Source organism: Pocillopora verrucosa, chromosome 4 (genome assembly GCF_036669915.1).
Source record: "Pocillopora verrucosa isolate sample1 chromosome 4, ASM3666991v2, whole genome shotgun sequence".
NCBI classification, from domain to species: Eukaryota; Metazoa; Cnidaria; class Anthozoa; order Scleractinia; family Pocilloporidae; genus Pocillopora; species Pocillopora verrucosa.
The window spans coordinates 1565353-1586735 of NC_089315.1; the positions used below are offsets into that span (position 1 = coordinate 1565353).

Here is a 21383-nt window from a genome sequence, read left to right on the forward strand (position 1 = left end):
AGTTTTGATAAACTATTTACATATTGCCCAACGAAAGAACAATTAACTGTCTAATTCAATTGCCCAAGCACAGGATAGCTGGATGCTCTAGAAGGCATGGTCTGAGGTCTATATTTCAATTTGAGGTCTATGTATTTCAAATGATGTCCGTTTTTAATCTTTTCTCATTCTTATAATCTAAAGTAAGCTTATCATCGGTTCGCTAAGAATGTTAAAGTTGACGATCCTCAGATAAAGCTATACAACATTATTTGTAAACGCTGTTGAGTCTCCTATGAGACGCATACATCTTCCTTTAAACGCCCTTAGAGTCCGTGCACGGTGCTGCAATTGATGCTGATCATGGGAATAAAAAAACTAGCTCATGTTGATCTTGACAGTATATTTTATGATCTCAGCCGAAATCCCACTTCAATTTTTTTTTTTGAAAAAAGATTGCTCATCGCCCAGTATGTGGCAGCCAGGCATAAGTCTGGCCAATTATTTTGTATAATGTTGTCCAGGCCCTCTGAACCCAAAGCTTTCGCTGCTCAGGAAATGTTAGCAACAGGTATATAATACGTGTACACACCTTTGGTATACTTCCTTCATGAGAGAATCAGAAACCTGCTCCTTGCACGATGCGATTAGGACAGGGAAAACCCAAGGAACGTTGTGGGGACCACTGGGGATGAAAAAGACACTAGTGTCCAGTTTACTGTGATCGCTATTTGATCATGTTTCCCAGGCTCCTCTCGGCCGAAGTTTATAAACATGGACTTTACGAGACTGTTTATCGTCTTTGCTGAAGTATGCACGATCATTTCAGCTGGAATCCAGGGAACTAATGATCAAATTGAGAATGCTCATCGAGAAGGAGACTCTTACTTTTCAACCCGTGACGGTTCCAATCCACAAACCTGCAGAAAACTTGGAAAATGCGAGGTACATCTACAAAGAAACTTACTCAATAACAGTTGTCCCTCGACGTCGGTCCAGTTTTTTTTAAACTTTTTTTTTCGTGTATTCGGAAAAGTAGTGGATTTGACACGATCAGTATTGAAAACCAGGATCGTGGTTAAAATCTGTGGAATTCAATCCCGAACGTAAATTTATATGCTTATTAATTGTCAACTTGAATCTCATGTAACCGAACAATCATGTAATTTATGTATCTTTGAGCATTTTAAAAAACGAGCTCGACCTGAGGAAATGAGACTCTCGTAAAGATATCTACCGGTAGTCATTCGGGAAACATATTTAATTTATAACAGCTTACGAACTGAATCAGGTAAAGAATTCGTCTCCTTTAATTCTTGATACGTGTTCTCTGAATTATTCCCTCCAGTTCACAAAACTTTGATGTTTGTACAACTGCCCCACTCTATTAATAATTAAATTGTATGTATTCAAAGAGCGGTTCATTCTGAAAATAGTTACCAGTTATCAAAATAGATGAGTGCTACATTAAACTCAGGCAGTCTTTCTTAAAGAAAAAATTTATACTCACAAACAGTTTATAAATGTTATTGGTCATGCAAAGACTTGAAATTGTTAATTTTTTTTAAAGTTAGTAGACATGAGGCTGTGAGGAGCTCAGTGGTCAACTTGTAGGAATACGTCAACTTCAAGATAAAATGTGCAATGGCATTGGGCCTTGATTCATGTGATTGAGCAAACTAATTTATCTATACTGTTCCATTGTGTTTAGACATAATTTTCTGTGTTTTTATTTTCAGGGCACTCCAGATAGGGCTCAGAACTGCTGGGGGTATGAGCCAGGATGTACCTCAGCAGATAAATGGTACATCAAACCACAGTGCGATGACAACATGTCTGGCAGACATTTTAGAACGTAAGTTGATAAAAGATTCACATAGGTGCTCAGATAAAACACACCAGAGATCGCTCAAAATGTCTTAATTGGTTATTTTTTATCACCTTTATTAGAGAAATACTTAATCATTCCTTAACAAGTTTTGATCATTTGTTGGCATGAACAGGTTAACCATTTTACCTCCTAAGAGTGATTAACATCCAATTTCACCATAAAAGATCATCCTTGAATCACACATTTAACTTATGAGAATAAAAGAAACTGATCATGTGCACCATGCAACTAAAGGAGCTTCAATTGTTAGACAAATTCTTCTTGTCAGTACTGTTGTAAATGAGTAATGAACAGTATGGAGACTATACATACTGATGTTAGGGACTAAAAGGTAAATGCAGTAATATTTCAAGTCTTGAAACACCCTTAATTTTAGCATATCACTGTGTACCTGACTAACTCAAAAGCAATAAAGGGGGTAAGTTTTCTGAAAAAATCATGGTGCTGTGTTGGTGGGAGAATATAATGGGGCAATTTAGTATTATTAACTGAGTTGATAAAGTAAATTGGCCTCTATGAAGAGTTTCAAAGCTGATATTTCAAGTGTTAGCCCTTCTTCAGGGTGAATAGCGCAAAAGTAAGTTTGATGATCCATCTATTCTATTATCAATTTGCAGTTAGCATGTTAAGATCACATACAGTAATTATTATTAGCAACAGAAAGTTTGCATGGAAAGTAGAATATCTGTACCTTCAGTAATGATATGAAATTGATTCCTCATTTCAATTTGTTATGTTATGTACTATACGTTATAGGATTGAAGACAAAATTCACCAATTCTGGAAAGAAAGTGATTTTGGTTTTGTGAAATCTGTTCAGGACAGTCTACAATTGGTTTGTAAACCAAAGGAAATCCAGGTTAGAATCTGAAATTTTTCTTAAGGAGTTTTAGGGTGAGAGAGGGTATGCATGGGAAAAAATTGAGAACAGTGAAGTGCTGTATGATCAAGTAACATTTAGACATAATTTTGGCTAAATTGGTTAAGTCATTTGCAAACGGTGCCCAAAGTGTTGGCTGAGGCTTATAACTATAAAGCATCATCTGACTGTCTGGGTGCTATTCATGATATCAAGCTCAGGATAATGATAACATTAATCCAACTCCAACCATCAGATAGACAGTATAACAAGCAGGTGATCAAATTCAAAAGATACCACCAATATTTGAGTTACAAACTCCTAATCATCACACACAACATACTCCAAGTCTCCAAAAGGATATGACCAGAGGCTAACTGGAGATAAACATTCAACTTAATGGCTCATCTATTATTATTATTAACTTTCCAGGCAGATGCCTCATCTCTTGTTTGCTCCAAGCAGCTGACATACTGCAAAGCAAAGCATCTATTCATGGATTTCAGGAATATGCCAAATGGACAAAGGTACAGATTGAAGGAAGTTCTAAGTAAAGATTCTGTTTGGGAATATATTCAATGTTATTTGTTGATGAAAAATTTTGAAAAACTGAAATGACTTAATAAATTTGTGATGACACCTATTTTTAGTGATATATAGATCAAAAGAAAATAGTCTATCAAACACACAACTGATTTTCCTTACAGAGAAAAAACTGTTTAGCCATCAATTTTGGTTGACTGCAAGTGAGAGTAATAAGGCTTTCATAATAATAAAAAATGCAAAATTGACACTGTTCTGAGGATCATATTTTACATTCATTATGATTGATTTTGTTTGAAATTCATATTTTAAAAAAATGAATTCAAATGGAATTTGTGGGGAAAATTAGATCCCTATTAGCAGGCACTCCTTTATGATGTTTGTTTGCTACATAATTATGTAGTTAAACAACCCTCAACTTGTAATTATTGTGAGATGGGATTTTTTTAATATTCCTTAGAGACATTAGGACCCCAAGGCTTTAATTTTCACTATTCATTACATGAGAATAGTTGATATGAAACAGTTTTAGTTTTATAACAAAGAGGAAGTTTGAAACTTGGAAGCAATTTACCTTTTGATGATACTCTTGGTATTAATTTGTTTTAAAATTAAAAAAATAAATATATTATAAATAGTCTTACATTTGTACCATGAAAAATTTACTTTCTTTTGTTGCTGTCTGATAAATTGATTTTGTTGTTGATGACCACTACGCCTAGCACATCAAAGACAGATAAATTTAAGCCACAGAAAATTGGTGGGTTTTGTGAAGTGGATGCTAGTGCCCTCAGTGAAGAAGGAAAATACAGAATGGAGCTTAGTTCATGGTAAAATCATATTTTTGATGATAGTCATTAACTGCAAATTATGGACTAATCAACATACCTTATGGTGCTGTTCATCTGTGTGAATGGTATTTGCATAATTTAGTCTATACGAAAATAGAAAATTTAACCATTTTTATCTTTTTTCTTTGTCAATGAGTATACTATAATACTGTAATTATGAAGTGAAGATGAATGGCAAAAAGTGATGGAGAAAGTTAACTGTTAAATTAAGTTTGAACCTCACGGTTAGTAATAAGCTTCACTATCTTTCCCTAATTCCTTGTGTTATTCCTTTTTCCAGGTTAAATGAAGTAGAAGATTTCTCTTCCTTGTCCTTTAAACCAAACCAGGAGGAACACTGTGATATCCTGGTGGAGAAACCTACTTTCTTCATGAAATTAGATGCAGGTTTGTGTATTTTCCATTTAACACCTGTAAAGCCTGGTTTATACTTAGGACACAATGTAACCATCGCAGAATGGTAGAAACGTCAAGAAATAACGAAGAGACCAGTTTTTTCTTTGTCATTGTGTCTCTCATGTATCACCTCTGTAATTAACATAAATTTAATATTAATTATTATTGAGTAGATTTTTTTTATTGCAGTTGTAAACATGTACCATCACTTCTGTGATTTTTTCAACTTGTATGTCACTCAGCATGTGAATGGATCGTTTGATACTGATGTCAATATTGTACTGTGGGAAAAGGTTTGAAAGATTCCAAAGTTGTTCATCATACTAGCAGAGTCCTGACCCCAAGTAGTCAAGAGATAGTGATTATTCTAAGTTTACTCCATCTAAGGATTAACAGTTTCACTAGGTTTTGGGTAATATTAATGCTAACAATCTCTTGGGGTCTTATTGTGGTGCAAGGCAACATGGAAGATTAAAGTGTAAGCAGTAATACAAACCATAGACTGAGCTTATTAAGTTGTACAGAAAGGCTTCTCCCCTTTACTACATGTGTTGTGATTGTGCAAACAAAACTTTCAAATACACATGCAGTATCTTTATGTTAATAGTAAAAAAAATAAGTGTTATGAGCCATACACAACATACTCAGAAAATAAAGCCCTAAGCACCTTCAATTTTTAAGGTCTGTTTAATGTGTTTTGGCCATTCACATTTAGGATCAGAATCACCAAACAAAAAAAAAAGATATTGTCTTTACAGCTTACAAATAAGTTTCCCTCCATCTGATTGGCTTAATTGTTCTTCCAGATACAACAACATTTTAGATTAATTTTAAATATTTCCAGGGTTCACAGTTTTCTGGGTTTCAATGTAAACAGAAATATTCCAGAGTTCTCCTTATGTCCTACACCTCTTTTCTATCTCTTTTGTTGTCATCTGATTTTGTGAAATTGATTTTTTTATCAAGCATGCAAGACGAAGTTTGGGGAACTTTGGAGTAACATGGAAAGTGTTTTCATCAAACCCTATTCTTTATCTTGGAAAGGAATATGAAAACAAGAGGGTAAATTTGTTGTTGTTTAATGTGCTACAACTATTGAAAGTTTACTGGAGTATTCTTGCCTCGCATATCTTTTAATATTAGTTTAATTTGTGTTTGTAGGTGTGTTTTAAAGAAGCCATCTTTGCCCTTCTGCCAAGAATGGTGTTTGGACTGTACTACAACACACCTCTTGTTAGTTTTCTTTATTTTTCTGTTTGTTAATACTATATGTGATCATTTTAGGTTACACTGTAACTTACAATAGTCTATTTCATTGTTAAATGCCAAGCTTAAGCCTTTCAACCAAACAAGAGTTAGGCTGACATTTGCATTGTTTAGATAGGGCTGAGAGACTAGTTAGCCAATGATCTAGTGGCTCTACATTTTATTTGAATACAGAATCCTTTTTCACCATTTATCTACAAAAATGTTTTAATAGTCAGAGATCGTCTTTAATTTTTCCAGACTCCAGGTTGTTCCAAGAGTGGTCTTTTCAAAGCATTTTCCGAACATGTCATGGGAAGACTGGGCATTATCCAAGAGAGGAACTTGCAGGTGAAGATTGTGTTTTCCAATGTTTTTTTCCATTGCGGTATTGTTATGATTGTATATTTCTACCTATAAGCACAGGTGGCCTTAAAGCTCAAGTCTCAAGAAAAAGCAAACTATTAATCATGAAAGTGTCATGTATTGGCATTGGCAGCATTGTCATGCAGCTGTGGTTTCTAGCAATTTCTGTCATTTATTAAGCTTGCTTTTCCATCATTGTTATTCCTGTCAAAAGACAGTCAAGCTTGACTTTGTCTTGTTGACATGTTCAGAAAATTCCATCACTGTTATTCCTGCTTGACTTTGTCTTGCTTGACATGTTCAGAAAATTCCATCATTGTTATTCCTGTCAAAAGACAAAGTCAAACTTGACTTTGTCTTGTTGACATGTTCAGAAAATTCCATCATTGTTATTCATGCTTGACTTCATCTTGCTTGACATGTTCAGAAAATTCCATCATTGTTATTCCTATCAAAAGACGAAGTCAAGCTTGACTTCATCTTTGACAGGAATAACAGTGATGGTAAAGCAAGCTTAAAACAGCAGAAATTGTTTGAAACTACAACAGACACAGAGGATGTCTGTAAGTTTTATGTGTGAAATGTTCATATTTCGAAATATTTAGCATTGTAAATCTACCATGTTTCATTCCCCATACTTCTCCTTATAACATGTTCAAATTCTCAATGGTTCCTCACACAACTTAACACAATGCATGATGCTTTCATGAATTAATTGCTGGCTTTTTCTCAAGATATAAGCTGGGGTGGCCTGCACTATAAGAGGCATTTTGCAACATACTTGTAATGTCTTAGTTAGTTTGTTTGGTTTTGTGCAGAATATTTTGCACTTTGATGAAGGAGTTATTTTTTTGAAATAATTGTGGTGCTACATCACTGGGTGAGTATAACAAGATAATTTGGTTAATGTAAACTGGCCACTTAAGATTTTATAAGCTGACGTTTCAAGTATCATTAGCTGTTTGTTTGAGCAAATGCCATGATAGGTAGATGCTTGAAACGTCAGCTTAGAGACTCTTTACAATGGCAAATTTATACTGTCAACTCAGTTAATGAAACCAAATTATCTTGTTATTTAACACTTTTCATTTACATGCCTTATCTTTCATTTACCATTATTAATTGCATGCTGAACTCCACTGATCATGTCATCATGATCAATGCTCAAGCCCTGAATGATCCACGTTGCATAACGATCTCAGGCCAGGCACTCTCACAGTGCATCTTTCCACCCAGGAGTATAACTGCGTAGTCACCAACCTTGTGTCATGGCTACCTGTGATGGACCAACAGCCAACTGGTAATACACTTCTGTCAGTGCTTCATGCTTTAGAAGCTTCCTCAGTGATGAGGCACCAGGCTGATAAGACTTGCTCAGACCAACTATGTAACGCTATTAAAATACACTTCAAGGTAATAGGATAAAGTCTTTTTATTTTCAGAACAGCAGTGAACCAATTCGTATAACATTGCTATCCAGAGGGACAAAATTTAGAAACATTTTAAATGAGAATGAGGTGACTTGAATTTGTTTTTCTTTACTGTTGCATTTCTGGACTTTTATTACAATTAACTTAATTTTAAAAAAATTGAAATTAAATTTGTTGGAGGAGAGGTGAGAGTATTTGTTGGGGAAACATCAGGTTTTTGACAACTTACATGTACATGTATCATCAATTGCGATGAGTGCAGAGGAAGCTGTTGATAAGGTTTTTATCCCAAGGGAAAGTATTCCTATCGATTTTGGGTTGCTATATGTACATCTATGTATGTCCTGCTATAAAAATGTTAAATATAAAATACACTCAGCGGCATTTTTGACCCCTCCCCCTCCCCTCCCTCCTTCCTCATTCTAGAAGAGGAGCTTAAAGAACTATCCCTTCCCTATTTCTGCCTTTTCATTTTCAGAAACTGACTTACTTATAGTGGTTGGAATCATTGACAGTCATTATGTGATGATAGATTTTATTTTTATTCAAAGCAGTTAATTTTTTTTTGTTTTAGTATGCCTGCCTGAAAAAACAAATTATATCTTTCTCTCTTTTCCTTTTGTTGTCCAAATTGCATATTGGAGAGGGATGTAGCAAAAAGTTATTTTGGGGGTTATTAGTTAATGAGACAACATTTGCACCTTGACCCAGAGAGGAAAGAAATGTTGGCTCTGAAAGAATGTCATGTTCCCAAGTATTTTTTTTAAATTTTGTTTGGCAGATTATTCATGCTTTGGATACATACCCTGGAGTGAAGCTGAATGTCTCACAATATTCTTGGTATTACTCAGTTGTGGAATTTTTTTGTGCTTTATATTTCTAATGATTTTATGGCTTCTCAATTCTTCAATTACACTGTAAAAATCTGCTCCTAATCATTAATAGCAGACAAGTGCAGATAATTACATAACAAGAGTATACCTCATCTTCTTACAAATTGTAGTTCTAACTTCCAGCTCCAAATTTAGAAAAGTATACCTTGTTTAGTGCAGATGGTAACGATGATCTTTGGAAGTTGAAACTGAAAGTGAAGGATGTTGTCCAATAAATGTAATGCAATCTATAAAATTTAACGTTGTCCAAGAAACTACTCTTTCTACCTAATAATCAATACATGAGCACCTTTATTCATCCATTTCTTTTCAGGGATATGCCGTTTGCTGAACAACTAAAAGTAAGTTTAATGTTTAATCGTGAACATCAATGGTGACCTCTTGGTTGGTTTGTTTGTTTCAATAACACATTTTTGTACAGAAATTTAATTTCTTTTTTTGCATCTTTGTCATGAGAAGTTTTTCCTTCCTGAACAAATACCTAAAGCAACTTTCACTGTTTTACGATTTTTAATATAAATAATAGCTATAACGTTTTTACTCATGTTAAATTTTTTATGTATTTAGCGGAGCCATAACACAGATATATTTATTGGAATGCACGGTGCTGGTCTTTCTCATGCCCTCTTTCTCCCAGACTGGGCTAATCTCTTTGAGCTGTAAGTAATATGACGCATCTAAGGATGTTCAAAGGCTTTCTTGATTTCCTTTCTTTCCAGTAAGTGAGCTATGGTAATCTCTAGCTAGTACTTTTAGTATAGTTAGCATAGAATATTTCAGTGTTATTCATGAGGGTTTTTTTTCTCCCAAGTTACAACTGCGGTGATGTGAATTGTTATCGAGATTTAGCACGACTCAGGTACGTAAAGTTCCTTTTCACGTTTTTTCATTTGGGTTTCAATAATCCCCTGAAAATCTAAAGAGCACTAATTTGAACTTCAAACTGTTTCTCTCTGAAATATGTTTTTTCAGGGGAGTCTCTTACACTACTTGGGAAAACGAGGACAAAGTTGTTGAACACACTGAGGTAACAAGCATCTTCGATTTTTTAATTTTTATCCTTTGATGTCTGGTTTGCGGAATTATTTCCGTGCAAAGTGAATATTAGGCCTTCATTCTTCTCTGTATTCCATTCAACAGCTGAGATCAGACTTTTCTGGTGGAAACAGTTCTATTTCTTCCATTCTTAGAATGGTTGTGGTGAATTCATAGCAGTAGGCGTAGAGCAGGAACGTACACTTACTAAAAAAAAAACATATTTATTTATTTTGTATTTTTCAGGAACTACATCCACGGTATAGTGATCATCCCAAGTTTAGAAACTACGCATTTGATGTGCGTGAATTTATGAGGCTTGTGGAACGGACAGTGAAAAAAGTGAGACAATCTATAGATGAGTACACAAAGAAGCGTGGTAGCTGACATCAGGAAACTTTAATGCGTCAAGAAACAATGTTTCACTGGAGGCTAAAGCCCAGAGTGATGCAAACTTTACGTCACCAGATCGAGGACCCTCGACGTCAAAGAAAGTCCAGAATCCATCGCCGGGGAAAACATTTAAGTCACAACTCAGTGTAAAACCTCTGAGATCCCCGTGCCTTAAAGGATGGTCTTAATTTCTGGTTTCGAGGGAAACCGTTGGTTTGTTTTCCTAAGGGTCAGAGCGAAATGAACATTGAGGCTCTCGAGAAAACAAAACTAACTACTCCCATCGAGACCGGATTTTAAGCTTAGAGGAATAGATCGAAAGATAGAAGGAGACAAATCTTAGCAGGTGAAGATAACTGCAAACGTGACAACAATGGCAGCTTTTGAGTCTCCATTATTTTTCGGTTGTTCATGCTCGAGCAACTAATCGTGTCTCGGTTGGTTAAAGGTATCGACTGCCTTGACAATCACCAATTATGGTCTCGTGCTCGACAGTGAACGCTTTGCCCATCCAACATGATTACGCAAAACACCGAAGTTAGACCGCACACAGGTTCGTTCTTACTCCCAGTCAAATAAGGTATCTCTTAGTGGAATAAAGTATCTCCACAACATTTGCATTTCTTCTTCTTTTGGTTAGTTGTCTGAGAACACCTTCTGCTCCTACAAGCTTCATCGTTCATTATGCCAGCTTTACTAGACCATTCAAACAGAATGACATATATATGTAAACTGTCCATCTTTAGCGATGGATGTGTTATCTCTGACAAATTGCTGAATTTCACGGGCGAAGAGTGATTTGTGTATTACGATGATCCACATATTGATTTGAAAATATTCAGTGGTATCAAAGTCTACAGTGCATCTGCTTTTATGGGTCTGTAGCCTATACCAAAGCCCTGGTAAAAAAAATGCGGGCGGAAACAGCGGAGTCAGGCCTGTATACCTCTCATAACCACAACTGTCGTTCATACCTTCCATCCCTTAGTTTGTAATAAGCTGAGAAAAGGTCGGCCCAGGCTCCGCTGACCGATAAATCAAAGTTAATTTATTCCACCAAATTGTAACGCAATCCAACTCGACCATCATGCGGTGAATCAATCTTGGTGGCGATCGAAATGCGGCTGGTTTGCTTAGCTTCAGCGCTTAGGTTTCGCTTTCAATCATGGAGATCATCTAGGATACACCATGGGTCTATTGCAGCAATTGATTGCATCCTTTCACGGTGGAATTCTGGACATGTTCACGCAACAACACCGCCAGTGTTTGATTCGAAAGTTGGATTCACGGACTACGAGAAAGAGCGGAGAGAATTTCACATCAGAGTTCCAGAATACTTTAACTTTGCCAATGTTCTTGATGAATGGGCGCAAAAAGAGAAGGTTTGAACGAAAGTTTTCTGATACCGAGTTATTGTTCTCTAATTCGTCTCGGTTGATCGTCTAATTTGTCAATGAATGTGAAAGTCAAAGTTCAACTGATTTGGTTGATCAGCGGCACGCGAGGTTTAAACGTCTCAGCTTCAGTAACCATTTGTTTCAAATTGCCAATTTTTTCTTCATGAAAGCCTTCAAGGTCGGAAATTTATGGCACGAGTTAAGTTTCTAGTGGCTTGATTCGACGGAAAACTTAGTTACAGCTTTCTACGGCAGGCTTAAAATGATTCATTTTCAGTTTTGAAATTCTCATGGTACACCAGTGCGTTTTAAAATTTAATCAACACAAAAACCTAGCTTCATATCTTAAAACAATAGATCACGTAATGCGCGATCATTTTGCTTAATTTTGAATCAAAATGGGTGAAAATTCCGTTTTGTGGAGTTTACGTGACAGCATCATTGTCACGTAACTGTTTTCGTTCCATATAATCTCGAATTTACATGAGCATGAAAATTCACCTGTGTAAAAGAAAGATGATACGTCGCTCGCTGTAAAACCTACCTTACAAACGCAGAACTATATGTCAAATGATATTCTAAAACTTCTTGAAGAAATTTTGTCCTTCTCACCTTTGCGAATGGTGAATTGTGGCAATCCAGTGCACTCCCTAAAACTCAATTTAATTTTCACAATTTTTTCGTAAACTTCATTATTTCTTAGACAGGAGAACGAACAGAAAATAACCCAGCCTTCTGGTGGGTCGACGATAAAGGAAAAGAAATAAAATGGTCATTCCAGAAACTTACAGAAAACAGCAGAAGGTGAATATTAAGAATGCATCACGTAGCCCGTAATTTTTGGTACTGAGACTTTATCAGTTGAGGGGGCAGCAAATTAAGTTGTGTTTCATACAGTGAAGAGCTGATCTCAGTAGATTTGTCATCGGCAGTTCTTATTTCCAAAACGTTTATGGTCTCCTTCAGTGAACTTGTGAAAGGATGTAGCTGCATGTATCTTCTCCTTTTATTTTCAAGAACTGCGAATATTCTAGCGGGTGCATGTGATGTCCAGAGGGGGGATCGTGTCATGGTCATTTTGCCGAGACTTCCAGAATGGTGGCTCATCAACATCGCTTGCCTACGGACAGGTATAAACTGGTAGTGATAATATATACTTTCAAAATCACATCATTTCGGATACCACCTAGATTTGTAGCACTATGCCTTATTCCCTTTGCTCTGTCTGTAAATTGAGGTTTCAATCAGGTGTACATACAGATCTTTCCCATTTCTGTATATCTTCCGTTTTGAGGTGCACATACTTAAATTTGGTCGCCTTTTATCAGCATTTGACATTTTGCAAATTAGCCATTGTAGCAGGACAATAAAGCATGAGAGTTGCAATCTTGCACGTTACCTTTGGTTTTTTCTTCTGTATTTTTTATTCTCACATCTCTTATGGACAAAGCACATGTCTTTCAAGTCCAAAGAATCCGATTATTTATTAGGTAATTTAGTGTTAACAACTGAGTTGAAAACGTAAATTGGCCACCGTTTTACTCTTTACGGTGGCCAATTTATGTTTTCAACTCAGTTGTTAACACTAAATTACCTGCTATGCTCTCCCACCGACGCAGCACCACAGTTTCTTTAGAAACTTACCCCTTTATTCAATTATTTATTAATTTCTCTTTAGTTTGTCAAGTAACGCTTATTGCGTGACATCTCAAGGTCTATGGAGAAGACCAGTTAGTGATATGTTGGGTTGATTTTTTTAAGGAACTATTATCAGTCCTGGATCAACTCAGTTACGAGCGAAAGACATCGAGTCACGGCTGCTGGCTTCTAAGGCGACTTGCATCATTGCAGACCAGGAAAGTGCTGCGTTCGTCGATGAGGTACATTATTGAAAGAGTTAGGTGTTATGGCGGTTAGACTTAGTCGCAAAACACAATCTTATATTTTGCTTTAAAAAATAAGATGAATGAAATTAATATTTTGCAAAAAGAGAGAGCTCTTTTTTTAAGCTCTCAAGGTAAAAAAAAAACAAACTTTTTTTGCATATCATAAACCACTTACTGGTTAGAGGCGACAAAACGGAACCTGTTTCAACTTCTTGGCAGAGTCGTGTATGGTTACTTTGTTTCAAACTGTGCTGAAATGGTGTGAATAGTAAGATTATTCTTAACAAAGGCAGTAGGTTACTTCTCTAAGAAAGTCAGGATAGTCTGTGAAATTATGTTGAACTTGTATGCAGTTATCAGCAACTCGTCGGAAACAAAAGAGATATTAGGTGAATCTTGAAAGTCAAAAAAGTTTTTGAGGTCCTTGATGTTGAATGATAACATTGTGAATAAATGGTCGGTAGATGATCAACCAGAAACGACGTGGAACTGCATTAAATTTGTCTAATAAAATGTTGACAGCTTTTCTCTTTCATTGAAGGTTGCTAATTGTTCACCATATTTGAAATCTAAGTTACTCGTGAAAGAAGATGAAAAGACTCCAGACAGGTAAAGACAGTCCTTTCTTGGTGTCATTATATCAAATAATACTCAAGGGTTATATTGACTTAAGCATTTTTTTGTGTTTTAGGAGAGGGTGGCTTCCTTTCCAAGACCTCTACGCTCAGGCTTCAAATGAGCATCAAGTAAGTACTCTTATTTCCAACAATTTGTGGATATCAATATACTACGATACTATTTTTAGAGTAAGCTCTTCGATTTGGTGAAGATCCTGCCGTTTCATTTAATTATCTAGGCGAATTCTCTCTCTGTGTGAACACGAGATATTAGGTGTTGTTAAATGTTTTTCAGTGCGAAGAAACACTGAGTAACGAACCAGTGACGGTGTTTTTCACAAGTGGAACAACAGGACTCCCAAAGATGGCAGAGCACACACACGCTAGTTGTGGTTTGGGGCACATTACTACTGGAAAGTAAGTCTGATGTAGCGGTCAAGACTTATAGTTGCACATTATTGATTTCATCGTAACTTGCCGGGCACTGAAGACTTACGCTGGTTATTTCAAGGGGATTTTCTCAAGACCACTTCGCCTTTTCTCACGTTTTCTTGTGGTTGGTAAGGTAACGAGATATGACGTCAAGAAGTGATATCAGGTTATCATTGAAGTCAATTTCATGTTTTCTTTATTATTTTTGTGGAAAATGATACGACAGGCACCCAAAGAGAAAAAGAAAAAGCTCAGAATGAAAAATGTTGAAATAAGATGTTTCCGTCTGTTGATGGCTAACTTTGAAAGCAAAATCCAAGAAAATGACTGTTAGTTAGCGTGTCCGTAGGTAAAGCAGTTTCATTTCATTTTAAAAGCAAACCTTCAGTGTTGTTCAAATTTCACTGACACTGTTTTAACACTCATGATTTATCGAGTAGCCTGTATTCGCTCAGTTCGAAATACTTTTGCTTCGCTACACAGATTTTGGTTGGACAATATTCCAGAGGATGTCCATTGGAACCTCTCTGACACGGGCTGGGCAAAATCTGCGTACAGCAGCTTTTTCGGCCCATGGTCTCAAGGTGCCTGCGTATTCGTGTACCATAAGGCACGTTTTGAGCCCGTATCTATATTAGATGCGCTGCAAAAGTACCCAATAAGCACGTTTTGCTCGGCCCCCACAGCCTATCGAATGATGATCCAAGAGGACCTTAGCAAATACAAGTTTCCGTCATTGAGGCACTGTATAAGCGCAGGAGAGCCTTTAAATCCTGAGGTCGGAACTGAGTGGCGAGAGATGACTGGGCTGGAGATAAGAGAAGGATATGGTCAAACTGAAACTGTAAGTTTAGTCAAACAAGAAGATGCGATCAATTTTCCTTACGTACACAAATGAATCCCCCTAGTAGGACTACGCTAACTTTACTTTCACAACAGTTTAGTCCTCAGTTAGGTACAAAAAATGGCATTTCCGATTATGTTTCTACAGTAAATCGGACGATATTTTTCTGGTGATGTTATTTGGCAGCAAACAGTATTAGGGACTGTCACTTCATATTAAGCGCGTTGGCACTCTAAGTAACTGGTTTGTACACATAGTGTAAGAACATAGACAGTTAATCTTGACCTCAAAATAACCGTAATCTAACAAATTGGCGATTCTTTGATATATCAGAGGTCATATTTTCTAAATTTCGTTTTTTAACTTAAGACCCTGCTGTGCGGCACCTTTCGTTGCCTCGAAAATCGGCCGGGATCCATGGGTAAGCCCGCGCCAGGATGCAACTTAAAGGTTGGTGAATTTTCCAGTTATATTTGTCCTTTGAAGCAAGTTTTTCATTTGATACCGACGGGTGGTGTTAGTGGTTATGATGGGGATTGTTTTATTGTACAACATGTCCTTTTTGGCTCGATGTCAAGGAATCATTCTCAAACTTTGTGGCACCAAACCGCAAACTTTGGGGAAAAAGTTGAGTTCGAAGCATTGTAAACAGATGAATGCAAATTTGATAAGATATAAAAATTTTAAACGAATGCTGTAAAATTAAAAACGGGAATTAGTTATCTATTTATCTCCAGCTAACGGTCACTCATTTAGAGTTATTATTTGAGTTCATACGGCATAAAGAACGTAATAAGTCTAATTTTTTAGATTGTGGATGAACAAGGGAACGAATGCCCGGATGGAGTAGAAGGTGAAGTTGTTGTGGAAGTTTCATCAAACCGACCTGTGGGACTTTTTAATCGCTACGTGGTAATTTTCACATTTTCAATTTTACGTGTTTGTTTCTTTTCTAGCTTTTTACCCTTTTAAAAAAGTAACATGAAAAACAAAACAAAACAAAAACAGGCCCCCGTGCGACAGTGTTTTTCGCTGAGATAAACAATGTCGTTAATCCAGGAAAACGATTTAGGGCCTCTAATTTAATTTATTAACATAACCAGGTCATGTTAGAGAGCAAAAATCGACTGAAATACCAAAAATTTAACACTCTAAAACGAATCAGACCTTCGGCTCAGGTGTTTTTTTTTTCTTATACAGGATGATCCTGATCGAACAAATGCTGTGTTGCATGATAATTTCTATTGGACTGGTAAATTAAAAATAATTGTAAATGTTAAATTTAAGTCCCTAGATCTAGAAACCTCAGTTTTTCCAAGCATGCATAATGTTCACCACATTCTTCGATAGTCTTCATGACTAAACTTAATAATGAAATTACGGCCGATGCTTTTTGATGAAATTTTATGAACCAGAGGCCTTTTCGACGTTTGATGTATAACCTCTGTACCTTCTTTAAGTTTAGATCAATCCACTAAAACACCTTGGACCTTTAAAATATAGGATCTTGTTTTATCTCGGCCTGCTGTACAAAACAACGAACAAAAACAAACTTTATTTATTTTAGCACTGAATTGAAATACATATTTAACAATCCCAACCCGCAAAATACCGACGCTAATCGAGGCGGAAGGAAAACAAACATTAAAATAAATTCTTCAATAACAAGTTGGACTGAACAGAGGAAATGACTAAGAGAGCATGCATACACACAAACAATGAAAAAAAACAGAACGAGCTGTAGCGTGATGATAGAAGACTTTGGATCTATCAAAGAGTTACCATACCTCTTAACCGTTCCTGTATTTTTCTCATCTTGAACATTATGCTTTAGGTGATAAAGCTTACAAAGACAAAGACGGCTACTTTTATTTTGTTGGTCGATCTGATGACGTCATACTCTCAGCGGGGTTGGTAGCTTAATGTGGTTTGAACATTTTATTTTTAATCAATAATAAATGTGTAAATAAATCAGTACGTGCATGAAAGGCATTTTTTGTAACAGAGTAGAAACAATACGTAAACGAACGAGCAAATGAGTTAGGTACTTTTTGATTAAATAAGTAGAAGTGAGTTTGCCAAAATGTCACACTAAGCCTGATTGGGATTTAAACAAAGACTCAGAACAACCCCCAAAGTCAAGGTAATAGTAAAAAAAATAGAATCATCTCACTTTTAATTCAAACGCAAGTGAAACCAACTTATCTCCCGCGATCTGAAGGAAATCATAAGGTGTATCATTTGTGGAGCGTACCATTTGTTAACGTTCCTAAAAGCCCCATGAATATGATCAGAGATTGAAATAGAAATTGTTAATACCTGTGACAAAATAGCTCGTAGCTGGTATGACGCGGCTTTTTGTCTCGTCAAAGAAACTCATCAGATACCTTTCAGAGTTTCTAAGAACAATCGTTGAGCATCGCGCGCCATGTGCTGTTTACAAAGTTAAGATGTTATCACTCAGAACCCTCCATCGCAGAAGTAGTCCAAACCTTTTGCATACAAGTTACATTCACACGGTGGAATATTGTCAAATACTCTTTAAAACTAGTCCACATTTATTTTGTTAAATATTTTTCTTTTTTTCCCTTGTGTACATTTTTCGTTTTCTTCTTGTTTATTTGTGTTTGTTTGAATTTTTAAGCTATCGAATTGGTCCATTCGAGGTTGAAAGCGCCTTGATAGAACACCAAGCAGTCGCAGAGGCAGCTGTTGTCAGTAGTCCCGATTCCCTAAGGGGGGAGGTGAGATGAGTGGACTTTGATAGGGAGGTACAAGGAAAAGTCCTTGTTTAAGTAACAAATATCTTAAAGGATGCTCACCAGCCGAGATGTACATTTGGACCCACTTACATAGGAGCCGTTATAACTAAGATTAACATGAGGAACAGGTTATTATTTTAAAACTGAGTATCTTGGCAGACATTAAAACTGTGATGCTCTAAAATAAATTAAGCTTTGTGTTTTTCATGTTATCCTTATGATACCGAGCTTACCAAATTGAAGCGTATACTCGATGAAAACGTCTTCAAATAGTTTGCCCTAAAAAAAGCGGGTAACGTAAGCTTCTGGAAGGATTTAATTGATTAACTTCTTTGTTCATTTTTTTTCGTTTGTGTATAGATTGTGAAAGCCTTTGTTACTCTCTCACCACATTTTACTGGAGACAGAGAAGCATTGGTCCAGGAATTACAAGACCACGTGAAAGAAACAACAGCACCGTACAAGTATCCGAGAAAGGTAACCTGTCGACGGTTAGATCGACCTTGGCTGAACAAGGAATGAACTAAAACGCTTGAGAAATTCCACTAGGAATGACGAACATGTGAAATGTTGAAATGCCTGTAAATTGCTAGTACGTTGTGGTAGGTCGCTGGAGAAATTATAAGCGTTGATTTTGGAGGTGGTAGATTTAAAGATTGAAGCAATGTTTTGAAAAAAGGCTTCGCCAAAAAAACATTTTGAATTAAAGAAAATAGACCTTTCCACAATGGCGTAAATGATTATTATCCTTTGATTCAAATTATGCATTTTAGCCCCCTGAGGCTCACTTTTACGCGAAAATCCTGTTGTTTTTAAAGTTGTCGAGGCCAGGAAGGCTAATATACATAAATGTAAGAGATTAGCATTCTATCCCGCTACTTGCATGTGAAAGAGGGGTGTACACTCTACTTTAGGAAACGAATCTTTTAATGTACTCATTTCCTGAATTACTTTGCAGATTGAGTTTGTGGATAGCTTACCCAAGACAGTCAGCGGCAAGATTAGAAGAGTAGAACTGAGACAGAAGGAATGGTCTTAAATGAAATATAATCAAACATAACTCACTATTTGTTACAAAAAAATTTATAGCATTATCCTTCGTAAGCATCTAATTTCTAACAACACACGGTAGATAATGACAATCGAAATGAGTAAAGTGCAGTTTGTACAAGTAATCACCTGATTTCCGAGGCCACCATATTTTGGTATGCTTTTGCGACACAGAAAAACCTGTCCTCTCTATAAAGAAACCGTAGTAAACTGTTTTCTACGACAGGCGTCGACAAACACAAAGGAGTACAACTGATTTGGAAAATAAAGCGTTTAAACAATTTTTAGCTATCATTATCATGCGTTACAATACATTAGCTGCTTCAGTGTAACTATAACAGTGCTCTCAGGAACTAAACAAGAAAAAGTTTTAAAAAATGACGGTATAATTTTCCTTTTTAATCCGATAAAATGAGATAGAAAGTCTCGGAGTAAACTTCTAACTTTTACTAAGAGATTCGTTTCTTTTTTTTTTTTTAGGAAGTATTTACATTGGAAATCCTTCCTTTAATTGATGGAGTTGTTCCCCAATTTTCCTTGCCATGATTTAGAGCCGGTTAACTAGATTCGTCTTACACAACTATCAATTGGTTATAATAGGAGTTTTGTTCACTACGATAAAACATCTATCAAATAGAGAAATAGTAATTTTCATAGACAGTATTAATTACCGGTTAAAAGTTTTTTTTTTCTTAGTAGAAGCCAATACTTAGGAGTTTCGTCAAATAAGGCAAATTATCAATTTACTGTTAATAGTAATTTAATCGGAGATTACATTTGTTTTCTCTAGGGCTGGGTCACACTAGAGCTAATTTTGTTTGTGTAAATGTAAATCTATGAAAAAAGTAGCGTGAAATTAATACGTCCCCAGTTTCTATGTCTTCGTAAACCAGACGCAACCCCAAAAAAGTATTTTGCTACGACGAGGGGCTAACATTCGAAACGTCAGCTTTGAAACTCTTAACGGGAACCAAACTACCTGTTATACTCTCTCACCGACGCAGCTCCATAGTTTCTTTAGAAATTTTCCCCCTTCATCCACAAAAAGTCAGTTAGTACTGCACCGAAAAAACTAAAATTTCTATGTTTTTTGTCTGAGACTGAAAAACGAAGTCCCAGGAAGAAAACTACAAAGCCACGAAATAACGATTCTTTAATTCTCTGTAATTCGCGCGAGATGTTTTGGTTTATTCGGGCTCTAAAGAGCGAGATGGGTTTTCGATTGTCTCATCTACCCATCGGTCAAGTTTTGGTTGAAACTTATTTGATGCGACCACCACCAAAATTTGGAAAATTTAAAATTTTTGTCAATTTTTCTCCGCGAAACATTTGAAAAAAGTGGAATTCGTTCTCGTGCGACCCAGTCCTTACTTCGCTCATAAATATGTATAGAAACCTCGCACCACTTCCTTAACAAATAAGATGCAAATAATATTAAAAGGAATAACTCGCGGCGTTATTACTCGCATTTATCCGTGTTTCGGACAGTTCGCTTAATTTTACCTAATTTGAGGTTTCATTGGCTCCGTGGGTCGTTTTCCTTTGTCCTGATACTGTGGTTAGTTTGGCTCTGGTTCTACAACACTCGATATCACACCAAGTGTTTGTTTGTCTGTTTTGTTCGATATTTTCATCTTGCAAACGGCTGTTTCCGGATAAGCGTCATAATAAATGTTTTCTGACCGTGAGGTTTTTTGTCTTATTGTTCTTACCGACCAGATGTGTTTTGGTTGTTTTGGTTTGCGTAGGCCAATTCTCTCGATCGATTGCCAGTCGAGTATAGAATTGTAGTTGAAGGCTAAGGTAACAAGAATGAGTGACAACTATATAAATACCTCAAAGTTCTTGTTATAAAACCTTTTTAAGAGTTTATTAACAAAATGCTTCGGTACATCGCCAACTAGTGTAGTTAGATCAACTTTTCCTGGCCCTTGCACTCAAACATATTGAATGGAAGAATCAATAACTGATCTTTGTCATCTCATCGGGGTATCCTTATTTATTCCAAAGAAGAATTGCTTTTGCCCTCAGCTGAATGGCTAGGTTTACTATACTAAGATTCTTCTATCATTTCATATATTGGTGTTTCGACAGCGAGCAACTTTCAGATAAGAGTAAGCAAGAGATTAGAACCTGTAATCTCTTGGCGTAACTGATTATTCTAGCTATATAACTACAACTTACAACTTCTGCTTGACTCCATTGAAGAGAAAGAAACTATTATTTGTGTGTCTTACTTTATGTACACTAAAAGAGGCCGAAATCATGGTAATTGTGAAGAGTAAATCCTGACTATTAAAGACGCGCATGCTTCCCCTTTTGTGAAAGTCGTATATCTGGTATCCTTCCAAATTGAAACAAAATTTTACTCTTTAGAGATAAGATGTTTAAAGCCATGTTTCTAGGAGGAATAAGGGGGGGGGGGTGCTCTGTTGTTTTTAATTACGAGTCTCAAAAATATTTCCAACCCCCTAGGCTATGGAAAGCCTTGCGTTACTTGTCACACAACACCTA

General features: G+C 36.3%; 2 protein-coding genes across 2 annotated transcripts; both read left to right on the forward strand.

Annotated features, from left to right (window-relative positions):
- Positions 1-791: 791 nt before the first annotated feature.
- LOC131772683 (EGF domain-specific O-linked N-acetylglucosamine transferase) lies at positions 792-10495 on the forward strand. The gene is made up of 17 exons (XM_059088645.2): positions 792-924; positions 1719-1834; positions 2627-2729; positions 3162-3256; positions 3995-4102; positions 4404-4510; positions 4709-4812; positions 5486-5581; positions 5681-5752; positions 6026-6115; positions 7573-7647; positions 8342-8400; positions 8767-8794; positions 9021-9112; positions 9265-9312; positions 9426-9480; positions 9735-10495. Exons 2-17 carry the CDS (start codon positions 1812-1814, stop codon positions 9873-9875), a joined length of 1296 nt encoding a protein of 431 aa, XP_058944628.2. The 5' UTR covers positions 792-924; positions 1719-1811; the 3' UTR covers positions 9876-10495.
- Positions 10496-10954: 459 nt separating this feature from the next.
- On the forward strand, positions 10955-20561 carry LOC131772647 (acyl-coenzyme A synthetase ACSM3, mitochondrial). The gene is made up of 15 exons (XM_059088603.2): positions 10955-11263; positions 11982-12082; positions 12296-12408; positions 13040-13158; positions 13706-13773; positions 13856-13910; positions 14077-14198; positions 14697-15057; positions 15427-15507; positions 15868-15969; positions 16258-16309; positions 16892-16967; positions 17702-17801; positions 18180-18296; positions 18778-20561. Exons 1-15 carry the CDS (start codon positions 11000-11002, stop codon positions 18856-18858), a joined length of 1812 nt encoding a protein of 603 aa, XP_058944586.2. The 5' UTR covers positions 10955-10999; the 3' UTR covers positions 18859-20561.
- Positions 20562-21383: the final 822 nt, after the last annotated feature.

Bases quoted from the DNA above. Each gene is read 5' to 3' on its own strand.
- LOC131772683 (XM_059088645.2), top strand. From the start codon at position 1,812: ATGTCTGGCAGACATTTTAGAAC. The intron at 3,257-3,994 runs GTACAGATTGAA...CACTACGCCTAG, and splicing joins AATATGCCAAATGGACAAAG to CACATCAAAGACAGATAAAT. The intron at 5,753-6,025 runs GTTAGTTTTCTT...TAATTTTTCCAG, and splicing joins TGTACTACAACACACCTCTT to ACTCCAGGTTGTTCCAAGAG.
- LOC131772647 (XM_059088603.2), top strand. From the start codon at position 11,000: ATGCGGCTGGTTTGCTTAGCTTCAGCGCTTAGGTTTCGCTTTCAATCA. The intron at 13,911-14,076 runs GTAAGTACTCTT...AATGTTTTTCAG, and splicing joins AGGCTTCAAATGAGCATCAA to TGCGAAGAAACACTGAGTAA. The intron at 15,508-15,867 runs GTTGGTGAATTT...CTAATTTTTTAG, and splicing joins CGCCAGGATGCAACTTAAAG to ATTGTGGATGAACAAGGGAA.